Here is a 25,897-nt window from a genome sequence, read left to right as displayed (position 1 = left end):
TTCTACTGTGTAAGCTGGACATGCACAGCCCTTTGTTATGGCAGTGAAGCTAACCCACTAACAATTCATTAAGTCAGGCCAGGCATAAGCAACGCTACTCTCTTAGTAGGAGCAACATGGGCTGGCTCCTCTCAGACATCCCTGGTCAATAGGGCATCCCACAGGAGAGCCAAGGTCCCGGAGCCTCATCCACACCTTCTGTGTAGCCGCATGCCTGTGTGAGTGCCTGGCAGTGTGTCAGCAGCGCGATCCTCGTCACCGTCACGCCCAGCACACTTCCATCCTTACACGTCTTGTACTGAAATGAGACAGAAAATGCATGGACACGAGGTGCCAAGAGGCAAAGTCCTGATCTGCATGCATCAGCTTCCCCAGGTGTCAGGGGTGTAGGGTGTCTGCTGCTGGCGCTGGAAGTGCCATCTGTTCCCAAAGCACAAACCCAGGCCCGCCAGGGGACAGTGTTCCGCTTACCTCAATGTAAGCGGTGTCGTTATTTGCGTCTTTAATGTGTGGGAACCAATCTCGAGGAGGTTTAGAGAGGTGTTTTGACTCTGTGACAAACCACAGCAGCTTTGGCCAACCTTGCAAATAAATGACAAATTCTTTTTAAGTAAGAAGTACCCAGGAAATAGGTCTGGAGACTCTCTCCCCACTCATGTGGCATACTTTCAAACACCACTCCAGGCTAGATGGAATCTCTGACATTTTGGTATGTCATCAAATCTCAGACATCAACAAAAGAGAACCCAGGCCACCACCAGTCAGATGGCATCATCCACAGGCCAATGAGCTCTTGTGTGCCTGGATCCTGTGGGGCTTTTTTCCTCAAGTGAAGAGCCCATCGCGACATGAAGGACTCAGGGGAAGAAGGGACTCTCAAAGCCTCCTCAGCATACCTTTAAACTGGGGGATCTCTCCCGTAGGGCTTTTTGGCAGTCCTTTGTGACAGGCATCACTCGTCAAGGCTACAGTAACTCCACAGCTTCCAAGCAAGAAGCCTATCTGCTGGCTGCCTGCATCCTGAGAGGGTGACAGAGAGAGAGAAGAATCTAAAACACAGCTCTAGTCCCAGTAAAAGCACAGCCTGACCCTACATTTAGGGGAAGGTGAACTGACTTCCCCAAGTTGCTTCTTCCTTCCTGAACAATTAGCTAGTAATTTAGATGGGCTTGGGAGTCCAGAGAAGTGGGTCCAATCCCAGCCCCAACACTTGCAAAGCAAATTAGCTTAGTTGGACTGTTTTCTCATCTGTAAAATGGGGATAAACAAGCTAACTCATATAGGTTTGCCTCTGGGGGCAAATGAGAGGAAATGTGCAGTGCTCAGTACATGGGTGGCCCCTGGTGGGTCTCTTTGAGAGACTGTCACAATTGGCCCCTCTAATTTCTAAGACTGATTGGCAACACTTGATCATTATGGAAGAGAGAAAGGGCCCTGTTTATTACACTAATGCCAAGTACCTAATTTTTAAATACTTAAAAACAGGAGATGCAGATGATACATCTGGTGGGGGTACACTTGTCAGAGTCACCTTCAGCAGAGGAATGAAGAGCTGGGTCACCTTTCCCACCCCGAGAAGTAACCAACAAACTAAAATGGCACAGTGCCAGGGCTTCAACTCTGCCAACAGGAAGGCCCAGGAAGCCGCCGCGTTGCCAGCACTGACTCTGGAACGTCACATCTGAGCACACACTGCAGATGGGGCCCTCCCCAGCTCCAGCCACCGCAGGAACCGCCACCCTGAGTTTTATTGCCCATTACTTTCAGCTGCCCCGCAGAAAGATAAATGTGCAGCCGAGTCACTTCAATTCAATTTTCTTACTCCCACCAGTCACACTGGCTGTTGCTTTGCAATTGTTTGATTCAGAAAATAAAACCCAAGCTCCAAAGTAGCCAGCATTTCCCAGCAATAAAAATGTCCTAGTGCAGTGAATGAATCATGGCTGCAACCCCCAGATGGCTCCGTGTGGGCCCCCAGCAGGAGCCCAAGCACAGCCTGCTGGCCATGGGTGCAGCAGAGGGCCTGGCTCCAATTGCACCCATGCCCCACCCCCCCCAACAAGAAACCCGGGGAAAAAGTGCAGTGTTTTCACCTGGGTAAATAAAGCAGCATTACAATTTCAAAGCTGTAGTTTGTCAGAAGTTTAATCAATACTATATATTTTTATTTTTTTTCTTTAATTATAGATGGACATAATATCTTTATTTTTATATGGTGCTGAGAATTGAACCCAGTGCCTCATGCATGCGAGGCAAGTGCTCTACCACTGAGCCGCAACCCCAGCCCTGATCAATACTATTCTTATTGTCGATTTAAATCTGCAGCGAGCACACGTCTCTTTAGGGTATCTTCAAGGAGCAAAGACCAACAAACACAATGTGTGCACTCTCAACCCTGGAAGGGAAGGGAGTTCTTGGCCTTAGTAGAGGGGAACAGTCCCCATCTTGGGGACATTCCCAGGGCACTCTTCCCTTTGGCAATGCTTTTTCAAGGGGACCCATAATCGGGCATGGCAATGTGAAGGGGAGTGGCTGGGTCAGTCATCCACAGTGGCATGCAGTGACCAATTAGACACTGGCAGGCGGCTGTAACACTCAGGCCTCCTGGCCAAGAGTCCTGCCTCCCTGGCACTCTCTCCTCCTAATATCCACACGATTTAATCCCATAAGTGATAAAGCCATGTACAAAAAGGAACCTAAGACTAAGTGAGGGAGCCCAGGTGGGATGGGAGGAGGCTGCTGCAGTCAGTGTGGAGTACAAACCTCACGCCTGCTCCTCTTCAAACTCCTTCCAGAAAGCCCTCTCCGGGCCCGTCAGACAGGCCTTCAGAAGACCTCTGCACCCAGCTACCAGCACTCCTCTCAGGTAGCACTTACCAGGCCTGTCCCCACCCCAGACATACACCTGGAGCCAGCCCCTCTACACACACCACAGTATGGGCCAGGGGACCCTGAGCACACTGGCATCAGAAAAAGGGCCTGGCTATCTCAGCACAGACCCTGAGGACAAGCCACCCAGCTGCCTCCAGCCAGCAGCCACAGATTCCCACAATGCATCAGGTCCCCATGCTGTCTCTGGAAGGGTGCTACCTGCCCTCCTGACAGATCCAAGGCTACCCAGGGAAACAGCAAGACATCCTAGGAATAATGTGAATGAAACGAATCCCCCTAGCTTTCTTCTGTCACAGGGAGACCTGCCAGTCCACTTAACTGGGACAGCCCTGTGCACCGAAGGAGAGGTCATTGGTCTTACTGTGCATGGGGTGGGATTGGCCTGGGGCCGTGGGACATCTGAGAAGGCACTCTGTGGTCAGAGGGCAGTGGGGGTAGGGGTACAGCAGGTGCTGGGATCTCTCACTGGATGGGAAGCCAGGGAAGTGCCACCTGCCCTGTAGCTCACTCATTTCCTGGGATGCAGAGTGACAGGCCCCACTTCGTGGCCTTGATCTTAGGACCAGACTAACATAGATGGAGGGATTGAACTGTGCACATACTAAGGACAACAGGACAGGAAAGGTCTTCTGGGCCAGAGTGGTAGGGATCGCCAGGGTCTGACTAGCACAGGGAATCGGTCACTCCTACTGAGCTATTCTGTCTGCAGAGGGTGTCTGTCCCTGTCCGGCACCTGCAGGTGTTGCTCCCTGTGCTCCTGCACATTGCTCATCACTTGCGGTGGTTAAAGTTTCTAAATGTCATGTCAAAGTGGATCCACTGACAGGAGGCCACATCTTGTGTGTGTTGACAATTTTCTGTGAGCGGTCAAGATGGTGTTTTGATAGAGGAAATGGGTAGAGAGCTCTAGGATGTTGGGGACAAGGGACTGGGGCTGAAAAGCTGTGGGAATGGGGTAAAGGCCTCCTCTGGGTGGGGAGAGCGCTCCAGGGAGACACCCCCTCCCCAGCTAAGTGTGGTGAGCAGGACTGCTGGCATGTGGGGTTTATGTTCACATACTCCTGGGGGTGTGTGGATGGATGTTCATGTGAGCCAGCAAGTATATATTTGGCCTATGTGTGTGTGCATGTTTGTCTTTTGTGTAGGCACAGATGTGAGTGCAAATATAAATGGATGAGTGTACTCATCTGCATGTGTCTACTTGTGTGGAGATTTGTGCAACCATATGTGTATGGGTACATGTGTGTTTACTGGGGATAATTGGTGAAACCAGATTAGCCAAACTTTGATAACTGTTGATTCTGAGCACATGGAGTTCCTTACCTTTCTCGTGAGTGGCACTTCGATGGGCACAGGAACAACTTCTGCCAACAGGCAGCCATAGAAGGCCACCATGAATGCAGCTGGGTCATTGTTTGGGAACACCAGTGCCACCTATGGGGATGGGTCAGGAAGGAATTGCAACATTAGCGGAGTCTCTTGCTTTCTAAGACACCACCACAGGATTTATCCCGCCCAGGCAGCAGGATTTAAATCCTAAATAAGACTGTCTGCTGGAATAAAAACTAAGTGCTGTATATAAAGAAGCATCTTAGTGAAGCCATGTAACATGTTAAAAAAAAACCTGTTTAAGTGAAGGACAAGCATCAGCAACGGTCATCTATAATATAATCACCAGGAATTTGCTCGTTTTCTATATCCACATAATTCTTCACACAGAAGGAACGACACTGTCACACTATTTTACTATTTCCACTGAGCTTTTTAAGTAGTTCCTTGAATTTTGATGCAACCCTCCCTATTGTAACTCAATGGTTGTATTACTCTTTAGTAAGCTGCTGAGCAGACACTCTGGGAGCCAAGCCCAGAGAAGACTCAATTCAGACCCCATATTGCATTAGCTCAGGAAACTTATGCATAATTTTGGCCCAGGTTTTAGTTCTTATCTGAAAAATGAAAACTACAAAAAATGTGTCCTCACATCATAGTAAAAGTCAAATGAGCAAAAACTACATGGAGCGATTACTGTGACACCTGGCATACCCTGTGCACGTTAATGTCCCTTATCTTTTTATCAGTGTTTCAATATGTTCCCTAAAATTTGAATGAATAGACAGTAGTAACTTTTTCTCTTCCATTTTTTTTTTTACTGGTGCATTATACTTGTACATACTGATGGGATTTCTTGTTATATATTCATACATGCACACAATGTAACAGCAGAATGTGTCCAATATCACTCCCCAGCATGTCTTCACTCTCTCCCTACCACCCACCCCTCGGTCCTTTTCCTCTACTGATCTCCCTTTGGTGGATCCCGATTACAATAAGTTATACTCCACATATATATATATAATATGCTAAAACACATTCTACTGTCCTGTGTATCTAAAAAAGGAAGAAAAAAATAAATGCAGAGGATGTGGAGAAAAAGGAACACTTTTACACTGTTGGTGGGACTAATAAATTAGTACAACCACTATGGAAATCAGTGTGTAGACTCCTCAAGATCAGGTATGGAACCACCACATGACCCAGGTATCCCACTTCTTGGTATTTACCCTGAAGAAATAAACTCACTACGGTGATATATGCATACCTCTGTTTATAGTAACACAATTCACACCAAACAATGAAATCAGTAGGGGATCATCAATGAATGAATGAATAGAGAAAATGTGGTATATATATACACAATGGAGTTTTATTCAGCCATGAAAAATGAAATATGGAATTTGTAGTAAAATGGATGGAAGCAGAGACCATCCTTAAGCAAAGTTAAGTCAACCTCAGAGGTTAAGGGTCCTATGCATTCTCTGGTATACTGAAGCTAGAGAGGAAAAAGGGTAGTTAATACATTTATATTTGATGCAAAGACTTATTTTTATTGATGCAGACACTTAATGCTTTGTTCGAACTTTTCCTTTATATGATCGTCTTTTATTCAATAAATATTTCCTCCAATTTGACAACTCTTAAGTTAACCTAGACTTCATTTTAGTACAGCATTCTGAAAGATGCATCCTTAGGTATTATTGTGATAGTGAAAGAGCATAGAATGTACTTGCAAATTCACTAGTCAATAACACGGGACCACCATTACATAAGCAGACTGCCATGGATCCAAACACTGTTACCTGGCACATGCCTTATTTACAGTTCAGCTAATTCAAGTAAGCCTCAACTTGCTCTCTTATTACCCCAATAATATATTTTAAGTAATCCTTCCTATTCTCAGATTTTAGAAAACTTCCTATCTATGATAGGTTTCTGAACAATCCTATTTCCAAACCCACTAGATTCTGAAATACTCTGCTTCTATTTAAACGTGCTTCCCACCTGCTGCTGTAGCATTAGCATTACTTTTCTTTATGGACAGTCAAATTGGGCACATGTGTTAACATAAGTACACGAATCCTGTGGTTGGACATACACGCATCAGTTTTGCAATCTCTCATTCTGAAATTCCAAAGTTCTCCTTAAAGCACCTTATTAATTTTAGTATTAACAGTTAGACATGACACGCTAATTTGTTTCAATATCTAAGGAAGCAGGATGGCATAAATGGACTGATGGCAGACGAGAAGGGAGCAGGCTGAGCCTTCAAGGTGGACACGCTAGCAAGTTGGCAATACAGAATTGTTGGTAGAAGCAAAAGTTTAGGATTATATGATGATTCTGTATGGCCTTCTTACAGTTTAGTAAAGTCAGCTATACAAGAAAGTCAGAAAAGGAATGTTAGAATTTGTATGTTTTCGCACATGAAGCACAAGCAACAATTTTTATAACCAGTGTGAGGTTGCATTAGCCACAAGGGCTCTCCTTCATTTGATGAGCTGAGTGTTGACAGCGTGTTTTCCAGATCATAGTCTGACAAGGATGCAACATGTAATCAGAAGTCTGCAGGATTTCCAGGTCGCTGCTGCTGCACAACTTGTTCCTGTGAAGCAGACCTAATGGCTAGAGGAAGCCAGCCACACCGTGGCATAGCCTGGCCTGGCAAGTTCCACCCAGGACAGCTCGTTTGCAAAGAACTAGTTAAGTACGGGCTGGTTATTCTTCCCAGAATATCACCTCTGAAGGTGAAAGTCTTCAAGGGCAGATGAGGGGGGGAAAAAAACCCACAGAGGTAAGCAACATTCCCAGAGCTAGAGTGTGGATCACTCCTTTCCAAGGAGAACTCCAGGACTGGCTCTGGTCCCAGTCACCAGCGCATGGGCTCAGATAAGACCCACTGCATCAAGGATTTCAACTTGCCACTGGGTCATTGCTGAAGTTCATGCTGATAGTGCTGCACTGCAGAATTTTGCAGAACTGTACTCAAATGTGATGAAAGGTTGTAAAGCAAATAAAAGTAAAATATAAAGTTGTACATTATTGCCTGGTCTCAAAGAAAATGAGTACAGGAAGATCAAATACCTGAAAGGCTCTTTTTTTAAAAAAGCAATTTGTCTTGAGGAGTAGAGCTTCATGTGCGAGGACATACAAATAAATTCTTCCATTCCTTTTCTGACTTTCTCATCTAGCTGACTTTACTTTTCAGAATAATATTGCAAAACTCATGTGTGTATGTTGAAAAGTTTCCATTAAGTTTTCCTTTAGTACATCAATCAGTCACAAGTCAAGTTGTACTGGTAACTCCATAGCCATCCCAGTGTAAGACTGCACAAGTAGATGCATAATTTTATCAACAGCTCACTTTGTTAATTCTCAGTGCATTCCTCTGATGTGTGTCTATAGGCAATCGTCCATGGCACAACAGGCAGCAAGCCATCAGGAGCCAAGAGCTCACACTACTGGCTGTGCCAAGGCCTTTCATGGTGCACCCCCACAATACTGTCTGAATGCAAGGTGTTCTTCACCTGCACACCAGACCTTCCCTCCTGGCTCCTCCTCATGCTGTTTACAGTACCTCAACGAAGGTAAAGGCTTACTTTTTCTCCCAGAGAAGTATTTTCAGATTCCATTCATTTCCCTAAGTAAAAACAATCTCTCTTCCTCAAAGAATTTGGCTCTTACTACCTTTCTGGGGAGCCCTCGTTGCTTTTTTTTTTTTTTTTTATTTTGGAGGTGGGGAGGCAGGGTCTCACCATGCTGCTCAGGCTGGCCTTGAACTTATAATCCTCCCATGTGAGCCTCCAGAGTAGCTAGGAATATAAGTGCAAGCCACAGTGCCTGGCTACTTTCCCATGTACGTAAAAGCTAATTATCAATGTGTATCTATGGCATAAGAGTGCAAGCTTCTTGATGTCAGACCTTACCTGTGATGCATCTTTAGATTTTCAGCATTTCTCACATTATCCTCAAACATTTAGTTTGCACATTATAAATGCCTTTTACTGAAGTCCAAGAAGGTATTCTCCACACTGCATTAGAATAGTCATCCACAGGAAAAGTGGGTAATTTTTATAGTAAAGACTGAATGCTCTTTACTCTGCAGTATTTTATTGAAAACTGATTTTTGAAGCACATAAACTATCCTATTGATTAGAACAGAAAGTTATCATCAATTATCTAACATATACACTTAATAGTAAGTATTACACACAGATGAATATTCAGACACTGGTTACATGTACCAGTGGTTGAACTCAGGGGCACTTAGTCACTGAGCCTCGTGTCCAGCCCTTTTTAATCATTTTTTAGAGATGGAGTCTCACTGAGTTGCTTAGTGCTTAAGTTGCTGAGATTGACTTTGAACTTGCAGTCCTCCTGCTTCAGCCTCCTGAGCCACTGAGATTAAAGACATGCACCACTGTGCCCAGCTGGACAGTCTAAGTAGCTCCCTCAAGCTAATCCAACTTGGCTACCCCTGAAAAAAGAAATTGTTTACACATTTCATCAAAACTGCACCCATTTTACCCACAACATCTCACCTGAACACAGGTACTTATTAATATATACTTTTCATATAGAAACTTCAAGAATCTGGAGGCCAGACTACAAAATTTTTTTTTTTCCAAAGAGAGAGTGAGGGGGGGGGGAGAGAGAGAGAGGGAGAGAGAGAGAGAGAGAGAGAGAGAGAGAGAGAGAATTTTTAATATTTATTTTTAGTTCTCGGCAGACACAACATCTTTGTTGGTATGTGGTGCTGAGGATCGAACCCGGGCCGCACGCATGCGAGGCGAGCGCGCTACCGCTTGAGCCACATCCCCAGCCCCTCAAAAAATTTTCTTAAAAAAATGACTCAGACCATGAACCAAATTAGAGATAAAGGAGCCATCACAAATGACTTTTCTTCATTGTGAAAAAACATACACAATAGAAAATTTCACTTCAGCCACACTCATAGTTCAGTGGCACCGAGTACAATCTCACCATCAAAGGACCCTCAATGTGTTCCAAGCTGAACCTCTCCCCTGGTTGAACAATAACTTCCTTCATCCTCCTCTGGCCCTGGGCAATCACCATAGTGCATTCTGACTCTATCCACATATCAAGCTCACATCAGTGAAATTCCCAGTATTTGTCCTTTGGTGTCCAGCTTGTTTTACTTAGTGTCCTTTCACAGAGCACGTGGAAAGGAACTTTCTTTCTTTTAAAACTTAATAAGTGACATTCCTTGGAACGCACCTGCCACATGGTGCTTGGCCACTCCTCAGTCTATAGCACATGTGCTGCCCTGCCTCTTGGGCTTTGTGATAATGCTATGAACATAGGTATACAAATACCTGTTGAACTTTTCATCATATGCACAGAGGTGAAATTGCTGGGTCAAATGGCAATTTGATTTAACTTTTTGAGAGACTATAGGTGGATCGTCTGTCACAGGGGCTTTCCCATCCTACATTTCTTCAAGTAATGCATCAGGGTCCTAATTTCTCCATGTCCTTGTGAACATTTATCTTCTGTATTTTGATAAGACTCATTTTCTTGATACAAAGTGATGTTTCACTGTGGTTCTGATTTACAATTCCCTGATGATTAGTGATGTTGAGCATCTTTTCATGTGTTTGTAAATAGACCATTTTAAAGTCTTAAGAGAAATGCCCATTCAAGTCCTTTATTTATGTTTCAATTGTGATAGTTTTTTTTCTTTTACTGTCATTGAGTTATAGGGATTCTTTATATTCCAAATATGAATCTGCTATTAAACACATGATTTACATTTTCTTCCTTTTGTAAATTGCCTTTTAATTCCTTCGAGTGCCTATGTTTTTATTTTGATGAAGACTAATTTTTTTTCTTTTGTTGACCTGCTTTTGATGTCAGAGCCAAGAAATCATTGCCAACATCATGAACCTCCCCCCAACCCCAAGAGTTGTGTAGTTTTAGCTCTGATTTTAGGAGTTTGGTCTACTTTCAGGATTATTTTTTCCTCTTTGACATGGTGTTAGTAAGGGTCCAATTCCATTCTCTTGAAGGTGGATATCTGGTTTTCCCAGTCCTGTTTGTTGGTAGGACTGTCCCTTTCCCACCAAGTATGCTAGCATGCTGTTGAAATTTCTGGACCACATACATGAGGGTTGATTTCCAATTTCTCTGTTCCATTCCTTCGGTGCATATGTCTGTCAGTATGCCAGTGAACACTGCTGAAATTATTCCAGACTTGTAAATTTTATAATGGAGAAGTTTAACATCTAACATTTATTTTTAAAAGCTAGGGGCTAAACTTGTTCCATAAAAACACTAGGAAGAACCACAGTCCACAGTAGTCTGCTTCAACCATCGTTCAAAAACCCCATGAGGGCCAGGTCTACATCTCCTACTGGGTTTGGTGCTCTAGATGATGATTTACATATTGTTCTTTTGGTGACCTTTGGGTAAGGTACGCATCTAGGCACTGAAGGCACATGACAGCATATGGAAAAAAGGCTGTATATTTGAGGACAAGGAAACTGGGTTTTTCTACATCCAAATTGAGATGTAAGGCTTAGGTAAGATTATCAACTGCTCAGGCTCAACATTAAAATGGAAATACTAAAACCCATCCTCATCAATTTACCTGGCTGATGTAAGAATAAAATAAAAATTTGCTCTCTGATGGAAGGGCAACAGCTTATTTTAAGAAATTTAAAACTCGGAAAAGAACCCTAGTGTTGGTTTACTTCCAAGACTGCCTGTCACACTCACAGTAAAACATATCTTTTTAAGGTAAGAGCACTGGCTCTGCCGCTTAGGAGCTAGATGCCTTCATGATTCACCCTAAGCCCAATGTTCTTGATGCATAAAAATAAGAGAAAATCTACGACCTCGCTGAGTTGTGAAGATTAGTGGCACTCTGAACATAATTGGTCTGAGTTCACAGGGAATCTGAGAAAGCCTCCCACAACAGGGCTGGGAGCAGAGGCTGCACAACAGGGTTCTAAGACAGAGGTGTCTTTCCCAAGGGGACACTTTGCAGCTGCACTTACCCTATCTCCAGGCCGCAACATGGGCTCTTGCTTTGTACCTAGTTTATGCAGAATGTTGTAAGCGACCTTCATACTTCTCGTCCACAGTTTGCCTATGAACACAAAGCAAGAGAGACACAGTAACTGTACTATCACATACACACACTTTCAGTTATGTACAAATGGGCATGAGGATCCAGGGAGCATCCTCCAAGGAAAGTCTGGTACACGAATCCCTTTGGCTTCTCATCTCCACACACAACAATCAAGGGAGAACAGGTGGGCAAGGCTAGAATCTCAGAGGCTTTGGTACATAAAGTTCAGGGGAAAGGGGAAAAACATCCAAGAACTCGACCTGAGCCCATCTCTGCCGTGTTTTTTTTTTTTTTTTAAATATATATATTTTTTTAATATTTATTTTTTAGATCTTGGCGGACACAACATCTTTGTTGGTATGTGGTGCTGAGGATCGAACCCGGGCCGCACGCATGCCAGGCGAGCGCGCTACCGCTTGAGCCACATCCCCAGCCCTCTGCCGTGTTTTTGAAGAGGGAAGTGCTGCTTGGGTGTGCCGTCACCAGGCTTTCCTAAGGAGCACCAGGCGCCTGGGGAAGGGGCAGCTTGCTGGCGCAGCCTAGATGAAGGCTGCTCAATGCCATTTTCATGTTAAGGCTCCAATGTATTTTCCATTTTGATTCCAGGAATGAGGAGTAAGTTCCCAGCATCTCTGACTCATACAATCACTGAAGCCTGAACACTGGGATGTTGTCCCAAGACCAAATTCCTTCATCTGTAACGCGTGTAGCAAGACCACAGACAAACAGTCAAAGAAGTTGTGAAGAAGGGTTCCAGGGAGTGGAGGGCAGCAGGGCCACCGCAATGGCACCACTGCCACTGTCTAAAGTTGTGCCTGAGGACATATTCTTCCCTTGGTGCGGGAGGTTAGACTCGAAGCCTTGAGCACGTGAGCACACGCTCGGCTACTGGTGACACTCCCCCAGACATGGATCTCATTAACGGCCTCTGTCATGTGATCATAATCAACATAAAGAGCACAAAAACGGCCCCGTGGGTCAAAATATGATCCCTTCTCCTACAGAGTCCTAAATTTCTGAATTTTGAATCTTCTTAACCTCAGGGTTTTAGGGTTTGGGGATTTGAGGCAGATGAATCCACAAGTATAGATAAAAGTAACACTAAATAGTTTAAGTTATTTAAAATATTTTGGAAGGGAGTACTAGGGATTGAACTCCGGGCTACTCAACCACTGAGCCACATCCCTAGCCCTATTTTGTATTTTATTTAGAGACAGGGTCTCACTGAGTTGCTTAATGCCTTTGCTGAGGCTGGCTTTGAACTTGCGATCCTCCTGCCTCAGCCTCCCAAGCTTACAGGGGTGTGCCACTGCATCTGGCTATTTAAAACTTTTGAAATCAAGAAAAAAAGAATCACTAAGTAGAATTAAATATATACAATTAAAACTTTAAATCCTTTTAAATTTAAACTTTAAATCCTTTAGGGAAAAAAAAAACCCAAAACAGCAAGACATTTCAAATTCCTGCCTCATCTCTCCATGAGACATCTTCTTGATATTATCCTGTGATGGTGAATAGTCCAAGATGAGAAAAAAATGACTTACGATCTAAAAGGAATTGAATACCTAAAGGCTTTTTACAATCTGGCCCCATAGATTCTTCTGCTCAAGGCTTTTCAGGAGCAGTCAAGGTGTTAGATGTTCCGTTCATGCAATATGGTAATAAGCAAATTACTTGGTTTCAATGCAGTCACTGTTTTAATCCTTCTCCTACTGCAATGTATAAACTAAATCAAAAAGCTTTTTGGTTTACAACACATTTTATATTTTAAAAAATCCTGAACTTGTTTTATTTCATATTTCATGTTGAACTGCAGTGACCCAAATTAATGTTCCTACCATTTTCTGATCACAGGTTTCACCAACTTGCCTCCCCCTTAGCAACTAGAGAGCAAAGACTGTTTCCTCTATTCTTCAATTCATAGGGCAGTTCCTGGATCACGGTATGTACTCAACAAACGTTTCTTGATTTTATTAGTGCCATAAGAACACTTTAATAAAACTCAAAGTTAGAGTACTTATCTTAGTAAAAATCTAGAGATTTTTAGTAAAAATTTAGAGCACTTAATTAATGGATATAAAATTTATTCAGGTCCTCCTCATCTCAACACTGTAGTTCGAGACTGGTTGCTTTAAAATCATTTGGTGTTTTATTGGGAAATTTTCTTCTCCCTATCAATACCTCTCAGCCCCTCAGAAGTAACTTACGGAGTACAGTTTTCCCCTAAATACTTCGTGCCGTCAGAATTCAATGTGAACATCACTATAGTTTAACAGAATCTGCCATAAACAAAAAAGGAGTTGTGAATCCACTATAATCAGTAGCACCATTACGGTTCACTCGCTTTTTAGCTTCATTCTCAATTGATAAATCTTAAGGTTGATATCATAAATTCATATAAAATCAAGTTTTTAGGAAAGAGTTACTAAAGGGCAAAAAAAAAAAAAAACCCAAAACTTTTGGCAAAATTCTTAACATATACCTCAATAGTTACACTTTGTGTTTCTCACAGAAAAGGGAGAATAAGTTGCTGATGTAAACTAGAGACGCCGCAGCTCTTGGCAAGGAGCTGCACAAGTACTCAAGTGCTCTTTATTACATATTAATTTTAACTTCACTCACATGTGGAAGAGGAACAGGCAACTGCCCAGAGACTGACTACTGAGGAGGGAGGCGGCACAGTAAGCACACCCCATAGCTACCCGGAGCACAGCGGCCCTAGAACTTGAGACATGCACTATTAACAATTCCAAACACGGACAAGGTTGCAGAAAGACTGCACTGTGCTTTTCTAGCTCAGGCATCTAAATTCCGGGAAACACCTAATAAACTCATAAAACAAGAAAGAGACGAACATGAGCGTTTACTTTGTATATAAGCAAAATTAATTTACAGATATTAAACTAAAACCATCATGGGGATGGAAGGGGATACTAGAATGTTCTCTGCCAGGTCAGACCAACAGGTGAAGAAAGTGTATGGAGGAGTACTTTATTGTTTGGATTTTCTATTAAACAACCCAGGTTTCCTATGATAAGCAAGAAGCTAAATTTGGGGGGCTGAAGGGACCACAAGACTTTAAATAGTTCTTCACTTATACCAAACATGACTTTTTCTGAATCTTTTTAGCAATATGCAATCATAAGATCTGTCTGTTCCAGAGTTTCTACACAGATAACACTTTTCAATACTCACTGCATTAGCCAACCCTTCCAAGCCTGGTAAGTTACAATCTTACATTTGGAAATTCTTTACTTTCCTCTATTAAACAAGAAAGAATTGAACTTGACCCACAGTATATGACCAACAGCAGGTTAAAACACAACAGACTAATTTAAAAGAGTTCAAATGTTTTGGTTATGTGATGCTTGGACAAATTTCAGATGTAACATTAAATCTCTCTCATCTCTCTAATTCATCTTAACCTTATACTCCTAATCTAGATTCTGAGCCTCTGGAGAACTGGTATTCACCTTTTGCCTCCCAAGCCTGAGGACCTTGCCATGCACGGTAGGTGCTGGTGGTCAGTGAGGACACATGATCCTTATAGGACCACATCGGCCCCAGGATTTCCCAGAGGCCATAAGCCTCAGTGTGCTCAGCTGTTATGAAGCAGGGAGTGCAAACACAACTAGCTCAAGACCAAATTTGGCTGGACAAGAGACTCACAGAAAATTCTATGTTTTTGACTAATAAACTTATCTCAAAGAGCATGATTTTTAAAAAAGGATAAGTCAAGATTATACTCAACCGTGGGTGATATCTATCCATTTAAAACTGCCCAACAAAGTCATGAGAACAAAGAGGCTATGAAGCACATGCTCCCAAATCAAAATCTACTTAGGTCCATGAAATGCACAGGTCCACAGCTCACACCTCCAGGACCCCACTCTCAAAAAGCTGGACTCTACTTAGATTCCGTAACATCTGGCCTTGATGACTGGTGTAAAAATCTTTTCTTCTAACAATCAAAAGTGTTGTGTTAAAAAAACAGAACCAAAAGCTAAAAACAGGTCATCTAATCTCACACACACAGCCATACTATGAACTGTCTGGTCTACTAGTTATTGAATTTGCTTTTTGGCAAACAAGCAGCTAGTATAACATGCCTGACAATCTGCTTTCTCCATGGTGCCTTAGCTGTGGAACTAAGAGAAGGACATCTCTCTGGAACAGCTAACAACTTGCAAGAAGTTTATAGACTGCATGAATCCTACTGAAGAATTATGGGAAGCTTGTTTCTCTGGCATTCTGAGAAAGTACTATGGAAACAGACTTTCCTTCTTCAGAGAGATTTATGTCAAAGCAGTGCCAATCATAATTCCACCAGATTAATACTGAATGTTAAAAATTTGGAAAGTCCAAAAATCCTTAAAGTCTGAAATCTCCAAAAAGTCAAAATCCTGAAAGACTAAAATTTGAAAATGATGAAATTCTGAAAGCCTTAATCTGGAAACCACTACTCTCAGTGTGGCAGGGGGAGGAGGCCAATCTGGTAAAAGGCATATTCTGTGGAGAGGAACAGAGGGAAAGTGAATTGGTCTCAGAGCTGGGATACTTTTCTCCTCTGTTGCCTTGGAGGTCAGAACTGCAGGACAGCCTGGGGGTGTAGTTCAGTCACAGGGCACTTGCCCCACATGTGCAAGGCCCCGGACTTGCTCCCAGGACTGCCAAATGAATCATGACAACACACAGAACCCCACGCTCGCCGGACTTTTTGACTGTAGGACTCAAGACAAGCAGCCCTCTCAGGCTCCTCAAGAGCTTTCAGCTTTCCCACTGTTTAAAATGGTCAGCATTTTTACATTTTTCTATCCTATGCACTGCAACACTTCCAATAGTAGAGGTAAAAATTACATTAAGACTTGGAGAAAGTCCTAACTTATGTGTTTACCACATTATCAGTGAAAGTGCATTATCATAGCACTGGCTTTCTGTGTAAACACCACGTACATAAAAATGCTGAAGTTTTCTCAAAGAGACAGACGTCCTTTCTGTACGTTTCCATCTGTGAAAGATTAAATTTCTCCAGCTCTCAGCTCCCTGGGTAATTCTTAGTGCAGTAGCCACCCATGGAGGTTTTTGACTGTTCTTCTGACTTAGTGGCCCAACCGGGTATTTCAGATAATCACTGTTATAAAGCTGGGTGCACACAATGACCTACCATGGTGACATGTATTTGTGTGTTGTGCTCTGTGACCTATTTCTTTGTGAATATGGTTCATCTTCTTCTGTGTTGTGAGTAAACCTGGATGTTTTTGCTTGCAAAAAGATGTATATTGTCCATCTTCTTATGTAAAGTAGCCTATGAAATATTCCATCAGTGTTTTAATGTTTCTCAAATTATTCCTCTTTTTTTTAAAAAAAAAAGTAAACAAATGTCTTTTAGAAACAACTTTAAAACTTTTTTCCAGAATCCTGTGTTTGGGATTTTGCTCTTTTCACGTTTTAGATGTCAAAGATTTTGATCTTTTAATGTGGGATTATGGCATTCAGGATTGTATCTTTTAGAGTTATGACCCAAACCCATGTCAAAGAAGGTACATATTCTCCATCTATCCTTGTGAAAAGTATTCATGAAAATCATGTGTATATCCAAGAAGTAAAATCTAACAATTTATTAGCATTATGATCACTGCTTTATGCACATGGATTTTAACTAAAAAAACAAAAATGCAAATGATCTGCCTACAAGTTCTGGTAGGTTCCATCTATTTCCACACCAGAGCCACGTAAGGCAGCACAGTCACTCAGTAGCCATCCTGACCACGGATCCCTCCACTGCACTCAGGAGCAGTCCTGTACAGGGGAACCATGCAAGAGACAGGTGCACCCAGGATTACCGTAAGTGAGGATGTACAAGGGCTTTCCATTCGTGTCCATGGTGGTCAGGCAGGGAGCCTTTGGTGAGATGGTCCCCCATCGCTGCAAAGCAGCTTCCAGGGAAGGCGGCCAGTTCGTGACGACCCCTAGCTGCTCCCCTCGCATCGCCAGCATCTGGGCTCCCTCAGGCTTTGGTTGGTTTGGATCAGGTTGTTGAACTAAATATATTTCAACAGAAAGGGTTTTTAAGAACAATGCATCTGTGTTAGTATGACTGTTTTTTACTCTTTAAAAAGCCAAGTAGTTAATATTTAAGGTGTAAATTTGTTAGAAACTTACTTCTCTAGATTCAGGGTCATGATCTACATACTACCCTCATGAAGTTATCAAATATTTAATTCTTATAATTTCCAAGGCAAACAGGTGGGTGGAGAACTTGGGCAGACCCAAGCACATCTGGAAACTGACAAAATGCAAAACACTATATTGTTCCAGCCCAAAGTTCATGATTAAAACCTCTCTGCTTAAAATTTAAATTTTCAGCGCACAGTGATTTCAGACTCCCAACAGTTCCAATCTTGGAAAGTTATATTTTACCCTTAAACACTCAGGTGTAAATATGAATTTTCTTCGACTACTTTGATTATCAAGAACATGGAGCAAGTATTTTCTTGAGTAAAACTAAACAAACACATCACAACTAGAACATGGTCTTCCCCATGGTCTAGACATGGGAGGACCAAATGACTTCCCACGTTTCTGGTCAAGGTTTCTCCCTCCTCTTGTATGATTGACCACTACCACCTGCTGGCCAAAAATATCAGCCACCATATTTCCAATTTAACAAGAAAACAAGGAGTTCAGGTTTGATACAACAAGACCTTCTGTTAGGCTGTCTGTGAGGAGGCTTAAAACATTCTGTGGCCAGGACACCAGCCCCCAAGGAAAGAGAAGCAGGAGAGGAGGAAGCAGAGCCCGCTGCCTGGCGTACTCCACAAGCCTCGCACAAGGTCACGGAGAGCTGCTCTGCTGAGATCTAAAGGTTCTGGGAAGTTAGTTCTGCATTTCTATCATCTCAGAGTCCTTAAATAGAGGCCTGGCTCATTCTATGAGCCCATATTCTGCTGAGGGTGTCAACCCAACTCAGCACACCTGATGATACAGAACCTACACTCTCTCCTAGATCATTTGGTGATTGCCAAGATTATCACTCATTAAAAAATAAAACAGCTTTGTTGAAAAAAAAATCATTGTTTATGGAACCAGAGGAACACCTGGAAGGAACCAAAAGGGAAAGGGTTTTTCATACCTTCTAACAACTCTTCAAAGTCATCAACAAAGAATTCTCGCAAAGGCGGTCGCTTAGGCCGTTTGAGGGTATTGACAAGCTGCTGAATTTTTGCTGATACCCGGCTACTTACTGGTACTCCTGAAAAACAGGAATCACGGGGTAGATGATCCGAGCATCACAGATGTAACGAGCAAATTTGGGAATAACAGGGGCTGGGGATGTGCCTCAAGCGGTAGTGTGCTCACCTGGCATACCCAGGGCACTGGATTGATCCTCAACACCACATAAAAATAAAATAAAGATGTTGTGTCCAAAAACTAAAAAAAATAAATAAATAAATATTAAAAATTTTTAAAAAATGGGAATAACAGGATGGAACCTGAGGAAAGTTGTCTATCAAATAAAATATTAGGAAGTAGTCTTAAAACACTGCATGGCACTTTAAGAATTGGGACATTAAGGGCTGGGGCTGTAGCTCAGTGGTAGAGCGCCGACCTTGCACATGTGAGGCACTGGGTTCAATCCTCAGCACCATATAAAAATATATTGTGTCCAACTACAACTAAAATTAAAAAAGAATTGGGACATTAAATACTTCAGTTTTAAAGATACGGGACAACGTACAATCCACAATTCTTAACATGAAAATAACATTTTTTCCCATTAAATAGTTCCACTTAATTTGGTTCTGATGAATTAAAGGTCATTTCAAAAGGCCAGTGGATCCCAAGCATAGTTTAGAACACATACGGAAAAACTGTTCCTGGAGCACCCAGAGCTTCTGATTCATTAGGTTGTGGCATGGCCAGAACCTAATGAATCATTTGTTCTAACAAATGAGGAGGGTGGTGTCACAGCACGAGAAACCAGGGACTACCCAATGTATGCTTCAGGACTTACCTGGGTGAACAAAAGCAAAGGTGACAGGATTATTAAAATGATGCCAAGATCAACAATGACCTATTTAATAAAAGTTTTGATCAGAGAACTAAAGCAAACTGAAAAGCATTCAAGGAGAGATGGGGTTGTGACTCAGTGGTAGAGCACTTGCCTAGCATGTGTGAGGCACTGGGCTCAATCCTCAGCACCACATAAAAAAGGTATTGTGTCCATCTATAACTAAAAAAAAGCATTCAATGAAAACTAGCCATAATGGAAACTGAAGTGATTTCCACTGTATGAACTGGACAGCTCAACTAGTGGCTTTCCGGCTTTCACTATGCAGACGAGGGCACACCACCTGGGACTTGGCCGTTCTATGTAATTATGAATCACACTGGTATCACAAGGTCATGAACAGAGTGAGAGTATGGCTCATCAATACTACGCTGATCATCTTTAAAAAACAAAGAATAATAATTTTACTGCCATATTCTAACTTTTATGACCAGGGCATCACTGAGACTTAAGAGGATCATAGCAAAAATGCCATGTCCATAATAAAGGTATTGTGTCCAAGTGTCCATAATAAAGGTGTTGTGTCCAAGTCCTACTTTGAGTTGGGTAATAGTCACTTTCACTGGAACATAACAAGATTACAAATACAAGGGGCCAAGGTGAACCCTCTGTATTTTATTCAGTCATTCATAATCTTTGTCCAGATTGGAGAAAAAGAACTTCTTTCAAGATCTAAAGCACCATTCTACCAACAGCTGTCAAATCTTTAAACATTTAACTTCATCTTTCCCTTCTAAGTAACTGTTCACGGTCTTAGCACTTGAACTTTGATTTCTTAATTACTGAAACAACAATGGTTTTTCATTAGCAATAATATCAGCATCTCATAAAATTTCTTTTTCTTCTCATGACAAGCTTCTGTAACATTTCTCCTGGACAATGTGGGGATGATCTATATTTCCTATGGCCCCATAATGAAGGAAGCTCTATGGCAGGTTCATAAAGAATGATGGTTAGAGTCAATGAACTGACTATAAATCTAGACACAGCATATCCAGTCCTGGGCACAGAAAGGCAAAGCATGGCCCAGCAGGAGCTAGCGAAGGAAAGAAAGAAGTCTTAAAGACCTACCGTCCCCAGTCTCCATGAGCTCGGCGTTGCCGTACTTTGGTGCTGTTCGGGATGTGGTGGAGCCCTGCGGCCTCTCCACCTGTATGGAGTGTTCTGAGGTGTATGTGGTTACGTCAGGAGGTGCAGAATGATTTTCTGTAAAGAAGCACATTGTGAGATGATCTTGACAGTTGTTGGAAAGGCTACGCAACAGGGCTTCAAAAATGCCACATCCTAGAAAAGTCTGGATGAGGTGTGCATCTTTGCACATCACCATACAGAAGGGTGACTCTGAACGGTAGCCACAAACCCCTGTACCAAGACCGTCTTTAAGGTAGTTTATACTGTTCCAAAGGCAACAAAGTTAGGGCAACCTTTAGGCGATTTCACAAGGAGCCACGTTATTAATAAGTCTCTGAAACATTTTAAGATATTGGACAAGACAGTATGAAAAAGGTGTTTGTTGAGTGGTTTTTGTGACAACAGAGGCAGTAATGAGATCAAACTTTGGTACCAGAGGTCCTGTCATTCAAATGCCAGCTTTGCAAATTCCTAGAGATCTCGCTAAGCAGCTTAACCTGTCTCAGTTTCCTTATCCATCACATGGGAACAATAATGGCCACAACTTTGGCGGACAGTGGAGTATATTCAACAAGTTCACGCATGAAGAGCTCTTAGGATGTTCCTTGGTAAAGGCATCAAGAAACAACCAGTAATTTATTATTTTAGTATGGATAATACTGAGTTGTCATACAAAAAAATGTTTATGATCTAATGTGTATTAAGTGGTATGTTATGCTCAATGAAATGAGCAGAAGCTTTTCCTTTTCAGCATTCATTGATGGTAAAGAACTTAAGGGCTGAATGACAGAACAGTGTTCACATTTACTAAATAAAGCATCAAGGAGGGCATGCCTAATAGAGACTATCAATGCATTTCATAATCTTGTTTTAGTAATGAGTATTACATTACTAATTTTGATTCACTAATCCTTATTAGAAACTTCTGGAGATCTTCTTTGTAACATTCAGAATGTCAGGAGCACATTATCTTTTGTGGCTGAAAGTGGCACTCCTCTGGAACAGGCTCCCTTTCCTGCCCACTCCAGTCATACACTTGGAGACTGTTTTATATAGTTAAACCACAAAAGCCCAAAACTGTGAAGCAGAAAACCATGGCACTAAACAGACCGTAACAAGGGTGCTCACAGTCTGAGAACTGAGCCCAGAGGCTGGGGTTGTCTTGCTGAACCTCTGCTGGGAACGTGTGCATCATACAACTTTTTGAGGCTCCGTGCATGCCTATGAAGGCCAAATATTGTTTTGGGCATCACAAGTTTCAGCAAGTAGGCAAATATGCAAATACAGAATCTGTGAATAACGAAGACAGACTGTAGAAGTCAGCTTGCATATACTGAATGACAGCTGGGAAAAATTCGTCTGTGTTCCTGGGGTGGCTTCAAACGTTACAACCCAAGGCGATCAGCTCATCTCCACTTGCATACAATACCCCCAGTAGCTCTTGGGGACTTGAGCCCAAAGGCTGAGGTATCTGGCACCAGGTATGTAACCGAGTTCCCAGGCTAAGGTGTCTATATTCTGTTGATAGGCAGATGACACCTACTAACACAGCAAGAATTAATAAGTATGCACAAGCATCCAAACTTGGTCATCAGGCATGCAGACATGTGCTGGGTACAGACGCCCTGTGCCATACAAAGCCATGAGTGCAGCCCGTAACTTGCAGCTTTCGCACGGTCTGGATCCTGGAATGTCTGAGGGTGTGATAGGTGTCATCAGCCTCTGAAACAGACCCTTCAGCACATCAATTACCAAGAACATCTGCCAGTTAGGGGTGGAACTGTGTCCCCAGATCCACAGGTTGAAGCCCCGCCTCTCAGCGGGGCTCAGAATATGTGTATTTGGAGACAGGAACGTTAAACCGGTCCCCTGTTAAGCAAAATAAGGCTGTGAGGGTAGACCCCAACCTATTGTGACTGGGGTCCTTATAAAGATCAGGACACATAGAGGATGTGTGAGGACATGGGGATGGCAGTCACCAACCAGCCAAGAGGTGGCCTCGGAGAAACTAATCCTGCCTGTGCTTAAGTGTCAGGTTTCCTGCCTGCAGAACTATGAATGCACACATGCCCACTGTTTAAGCTACCAGAGTGTAGGCTCTGCTACAACAGGTACATGTGGGGGAGATTAACAGGAGTGGACCTGTGAGTGCCCAACAGGGAGGTGTGGAAGGGCAGGGCGCCCCACCTGGAGGCCATGAGGATGGGGGAGGGAAAGGCTCATTCAGATTGCTCAAGCTGCCTCGACACTCAGGACCACCTTTATCCTCTTCACCATGCCCCATCTGCACGCCTACCAAACAGGCTTCAGTTCACGCTTCAAGATGAACTAGTCTCCAGAACTCCATTTCCTCGCAGCCAAGCAGTATTCTCACTTCAAGTGAGAACACACAGATGCTACTGTAGGATGAATAAAATTTGAAACCAGGCTCCTAACATGAGAGTGGCTAGAGTACGAGCTCACTGCACCTCCAGCTGATTCCAGGGACTCTGCACGTCAGCAGGCTGCACCGTCAGGGACTTGGTCAGGCTCTGCACCGGGCACTGTGCCCACTTTGAAGGTGGGGAAAATGATTCCTGTACATCTGGTGACTTAAAAAATAGCAACAGGGACAGCTGGGAGACTCAAAGTGCTTTCCAAATTAATTTATGTGTCACCTCGTGTCTCTTTCCCTTCGAACTCCTCCCATAAGTCCTCACCGCGGGATGACAAACCCGGCAGCTGGCCAGGAAGCTGCCACTGTGGTGCCACTCTGTGCCTGCTGTGCCAGAGGGCAACACTCCTGCACCAAGTGGAGAACCACCTTCCGAGGACTACCTAAAAGAATGTCGCACACAGAGAGGCTCTAGCAGTGCTTGCTGAGAAGAAACAGTGGGCTCAGGCTGGAAGGGTAGGTTCAAGGTCTCAAGAGCTCATCAGCTCCAGCACAAGGCCAAGGAAATCCACACGCATTTTGAATTAAGGACTCTCATGAGGAGTTCATTTCTTCTGAGAAAAACTGCTCACTGTTCTTCAGATCTGTTTCATGGGCTTTTAAAACTAAGAGGAAAAACGGCAGCCATTCTTCAAGCCCCACATCAGCTGTCACCTTCACTGTAAATCCACCCCTACAACCATTTCAAAGACCTTTACCTCCACTTCCCCCTAACAGTCTGCAGACTTTCCCACTGGGAGGATCGGCCTCAGTTACTCTAACTTATTACTCTGAGCAGTTGACGTGGGTTCCTTCACAATCTAGAACGTAAGATATAAGCAACACGAAGGTTAGAGGACACATCATTCAACCATTTAATCACAGTATCTGCAAGTTACTTTGACCATGAGTACCAGGATCACTCCCTGCCCCTTAGGGGTCCTCAGTCTATCACTCACACCAAAACAGTCCACTACTGTCTGCCCAGCTGTTTCCTGGCCATGACCCATTTCTGGGTGTTGGCTGGTCCTGCCTGAACTTGCCTGGGTGATTCTTTGACTTCCCCAACTTGACTCCTTCCTAACCATGTGCTCCTGTAGGTCTCTGCTCACTCCAGCTCCCTAGTGGGTACAGTTAGAGAAGGTGTTTCTCAGGTGCTGAAGCTACAGAACACCCTGCTCATATCTGGCAAGCTCAATAAATGTTGGAGGAAGAGTTCAATGAATGAAGCATGAATGAATCAATTCAAACACTGACAAGCAGTGGTAAAGTGCTACACTTCTAACACAGGCTAAAAACAAACATCAATTCTAACTATGACAGAGTCCCAAGTGGCCAAGGGTGACAGATCCCACTTGTAGACCATGTTAATTAATTTTTGGTCTCCAAATGACTTTTAAAAGATGAAAAGTTGAAAATCCTGTTTTAATGTGTAGAAAGCAATGTGCCCGTGTTCCACTAATTGACAACGGATAATGAATAAAGCTCTCAAAGGAACCTAACTTTGCATAAAGAACATCCGATCCCTAGGTGGATTAAAGCCACAACCACTGTTCAGTGAGAGCCAGAATAAATATGCTCCTATTTCCTGACAGGTGGCAGACTGCTTCTACTTGGGGATACAGAACTAGGCAGCTAGGTAAGCACGTGCAGGTGAGAGAAGCAAGGAGACAGGATTTGTCCGTTTCTCCTCGCAGGCTGCTCAACTGTCCCAACTCCAAGGCTGCCCCATGGGAGGCTACAAAACCGCAGAGGGATGCAGGCCCAAGCTGTTCAAGAGACTTGCTGGAGCACAGAGGAGCTGAGCCTAGTTTCTCAAGTGTAAATCCCTTCCCTGCCAAACAACTTCCTCAGACATAATCTAGACAAAAGACAGTTCATGCTAGGAGGAATTTGGAACAGTATAGAAAGGAGGGCGCCATGCCATGTAGTGTCAGAGCACCCAACTCTGTCCTCCTTTGGCCACTGGACACCCGGATGCTCACTGCATCAACGCTGTCTTCCATTTCCAAATAATCAGAAGGTGAGACTTCCTCCTTAGTCTCGCTAGAGTCAGGGTCTACACTTCTGATGGTTCTAAGGGAATGCTGGTGTAACTGGCCTCAACCTGATGACACGCGACAATACACATAAGGATCAATCCAAGCATGTAAGCTAGGACTCAAAACACCTATCACACCCGAGGAAACATCTCGCTGCTTTTAATAATCATCCAAAGACAGGACAACCCTGGTTTTACCTCGTGTTCTCGTATTCATTTTCCCACTATGTACTGAACTGCTAATGGTGACTCAACAGCTGCCCTTCAGATCTGCATACAAGTCCTCTATAGATTATGACAAGAGACAGAAAAGGCTTTTGTGGTCCTATAATATGCAAACATTTCTCAGTCATGGTTCTGAGTCCAGGTTGACTTTCACAGAATCACATTTTTCCTCAGATTTTGACTGGTTTTTCTTCAAGTTTACATCGTGAAGACCCCATAAAGCCGAGATCTGCAACGGAAGCTCCTATGATGCACTTGGCATCGTGGCCAAGGAAAGGAACACCACAGTACCCCAAGCTCCCACATCATGTGGTAATTACTGCAAGACCTCCCTTCACGCAGCAAGGCGGAGGGTTCCTCTGGGCCTTTCTGCCCTTTGTGTGGGTCTTTTTCTCTTAAGAGCTCTAAGAAAGAATCTGTGAAACTCATGAACACAAAGGTGCAAATGACTTGTTTCTACCTTGAGTTAAATGCATTTAAATATTGAGGAAAAAAAAAACAGATATAAACCAATGTGTTCCTATTATGTACATTCACATGTAAGTGAGCAGATCAAGGAGGTATTCCTGCAAAAGGGAGCACCAATCTCCTGCAGAATGGATTGTGAAGTGGATAAAGGACTAGGATACTTTGGGGCCCTCAAGTTTTTATTTGGATTTTTATAGATTCCAATGAAATAAAATCAATTTTGAAAGA

At 43.1% G+C, this 25,897-nt stretch overlaps 1 protein-coding gene across 5 annotated transcripts in view; it reads right to left on the bottom strand.

Moving 5' to 3' along the window:
• Window positions 1-25,897, bottom strand: part of DIP2C (disco interacting protein 2 homolog C) — a 378,781-nt gene that overhangs the window by 104,956 nt on the left and 247,928 nt on the right. For all 5 annotated transcript variants that reach the window (XM_081300463.1, XM_081300460.1, XM_081300461.1 and 2 more), the window contains 8 exons: window positions 20,463-20,597; window positions 18,453-18,572; window positions 17,164-17,361; window positions 11,247-11,338; window positions 4,216-4,326; window positions 897-1,020; window positions 472-581; window positions 196-298 (listed from right to left, as the gene is read on the bottom strand). In XM_081300463.1, coding sequence (XP_081156589.1) covers window positions 196-298; window positions 472-581; window positions 897-1,020; window positions 4,216-4,326; window positions 11,247-11,338; window positions 17,164-17,361; window positions 18,453-18,572; window positions 20,463-20,597 — 993 coding nt within the window. The remainder of the gene's footprint in view (window positions 1-195; window positions 299-471; window positions 582-896; window positions 1,021-4,215; window positions 4,327-11,246; window positions 11,339-17,163; window positions 17,362-18,452; window positions 18,573-20,462; window positions 20,598-25,897) is intronic.

Source organism: Spermophilus citellus (assembly GCF_964194105.1).
Source record: "Spermophilus citellus genome assembly, chromosome: 6".
Lineage (NCBI taxonomy): Eukaryota > Metazoa > Chordata > Mammalia > Rodentia > Sciuridae > Spermophilus > Spermophilus citellus.
This window is presented reverse-complemented; position numbering and strand designations above follow the sequence as displayed.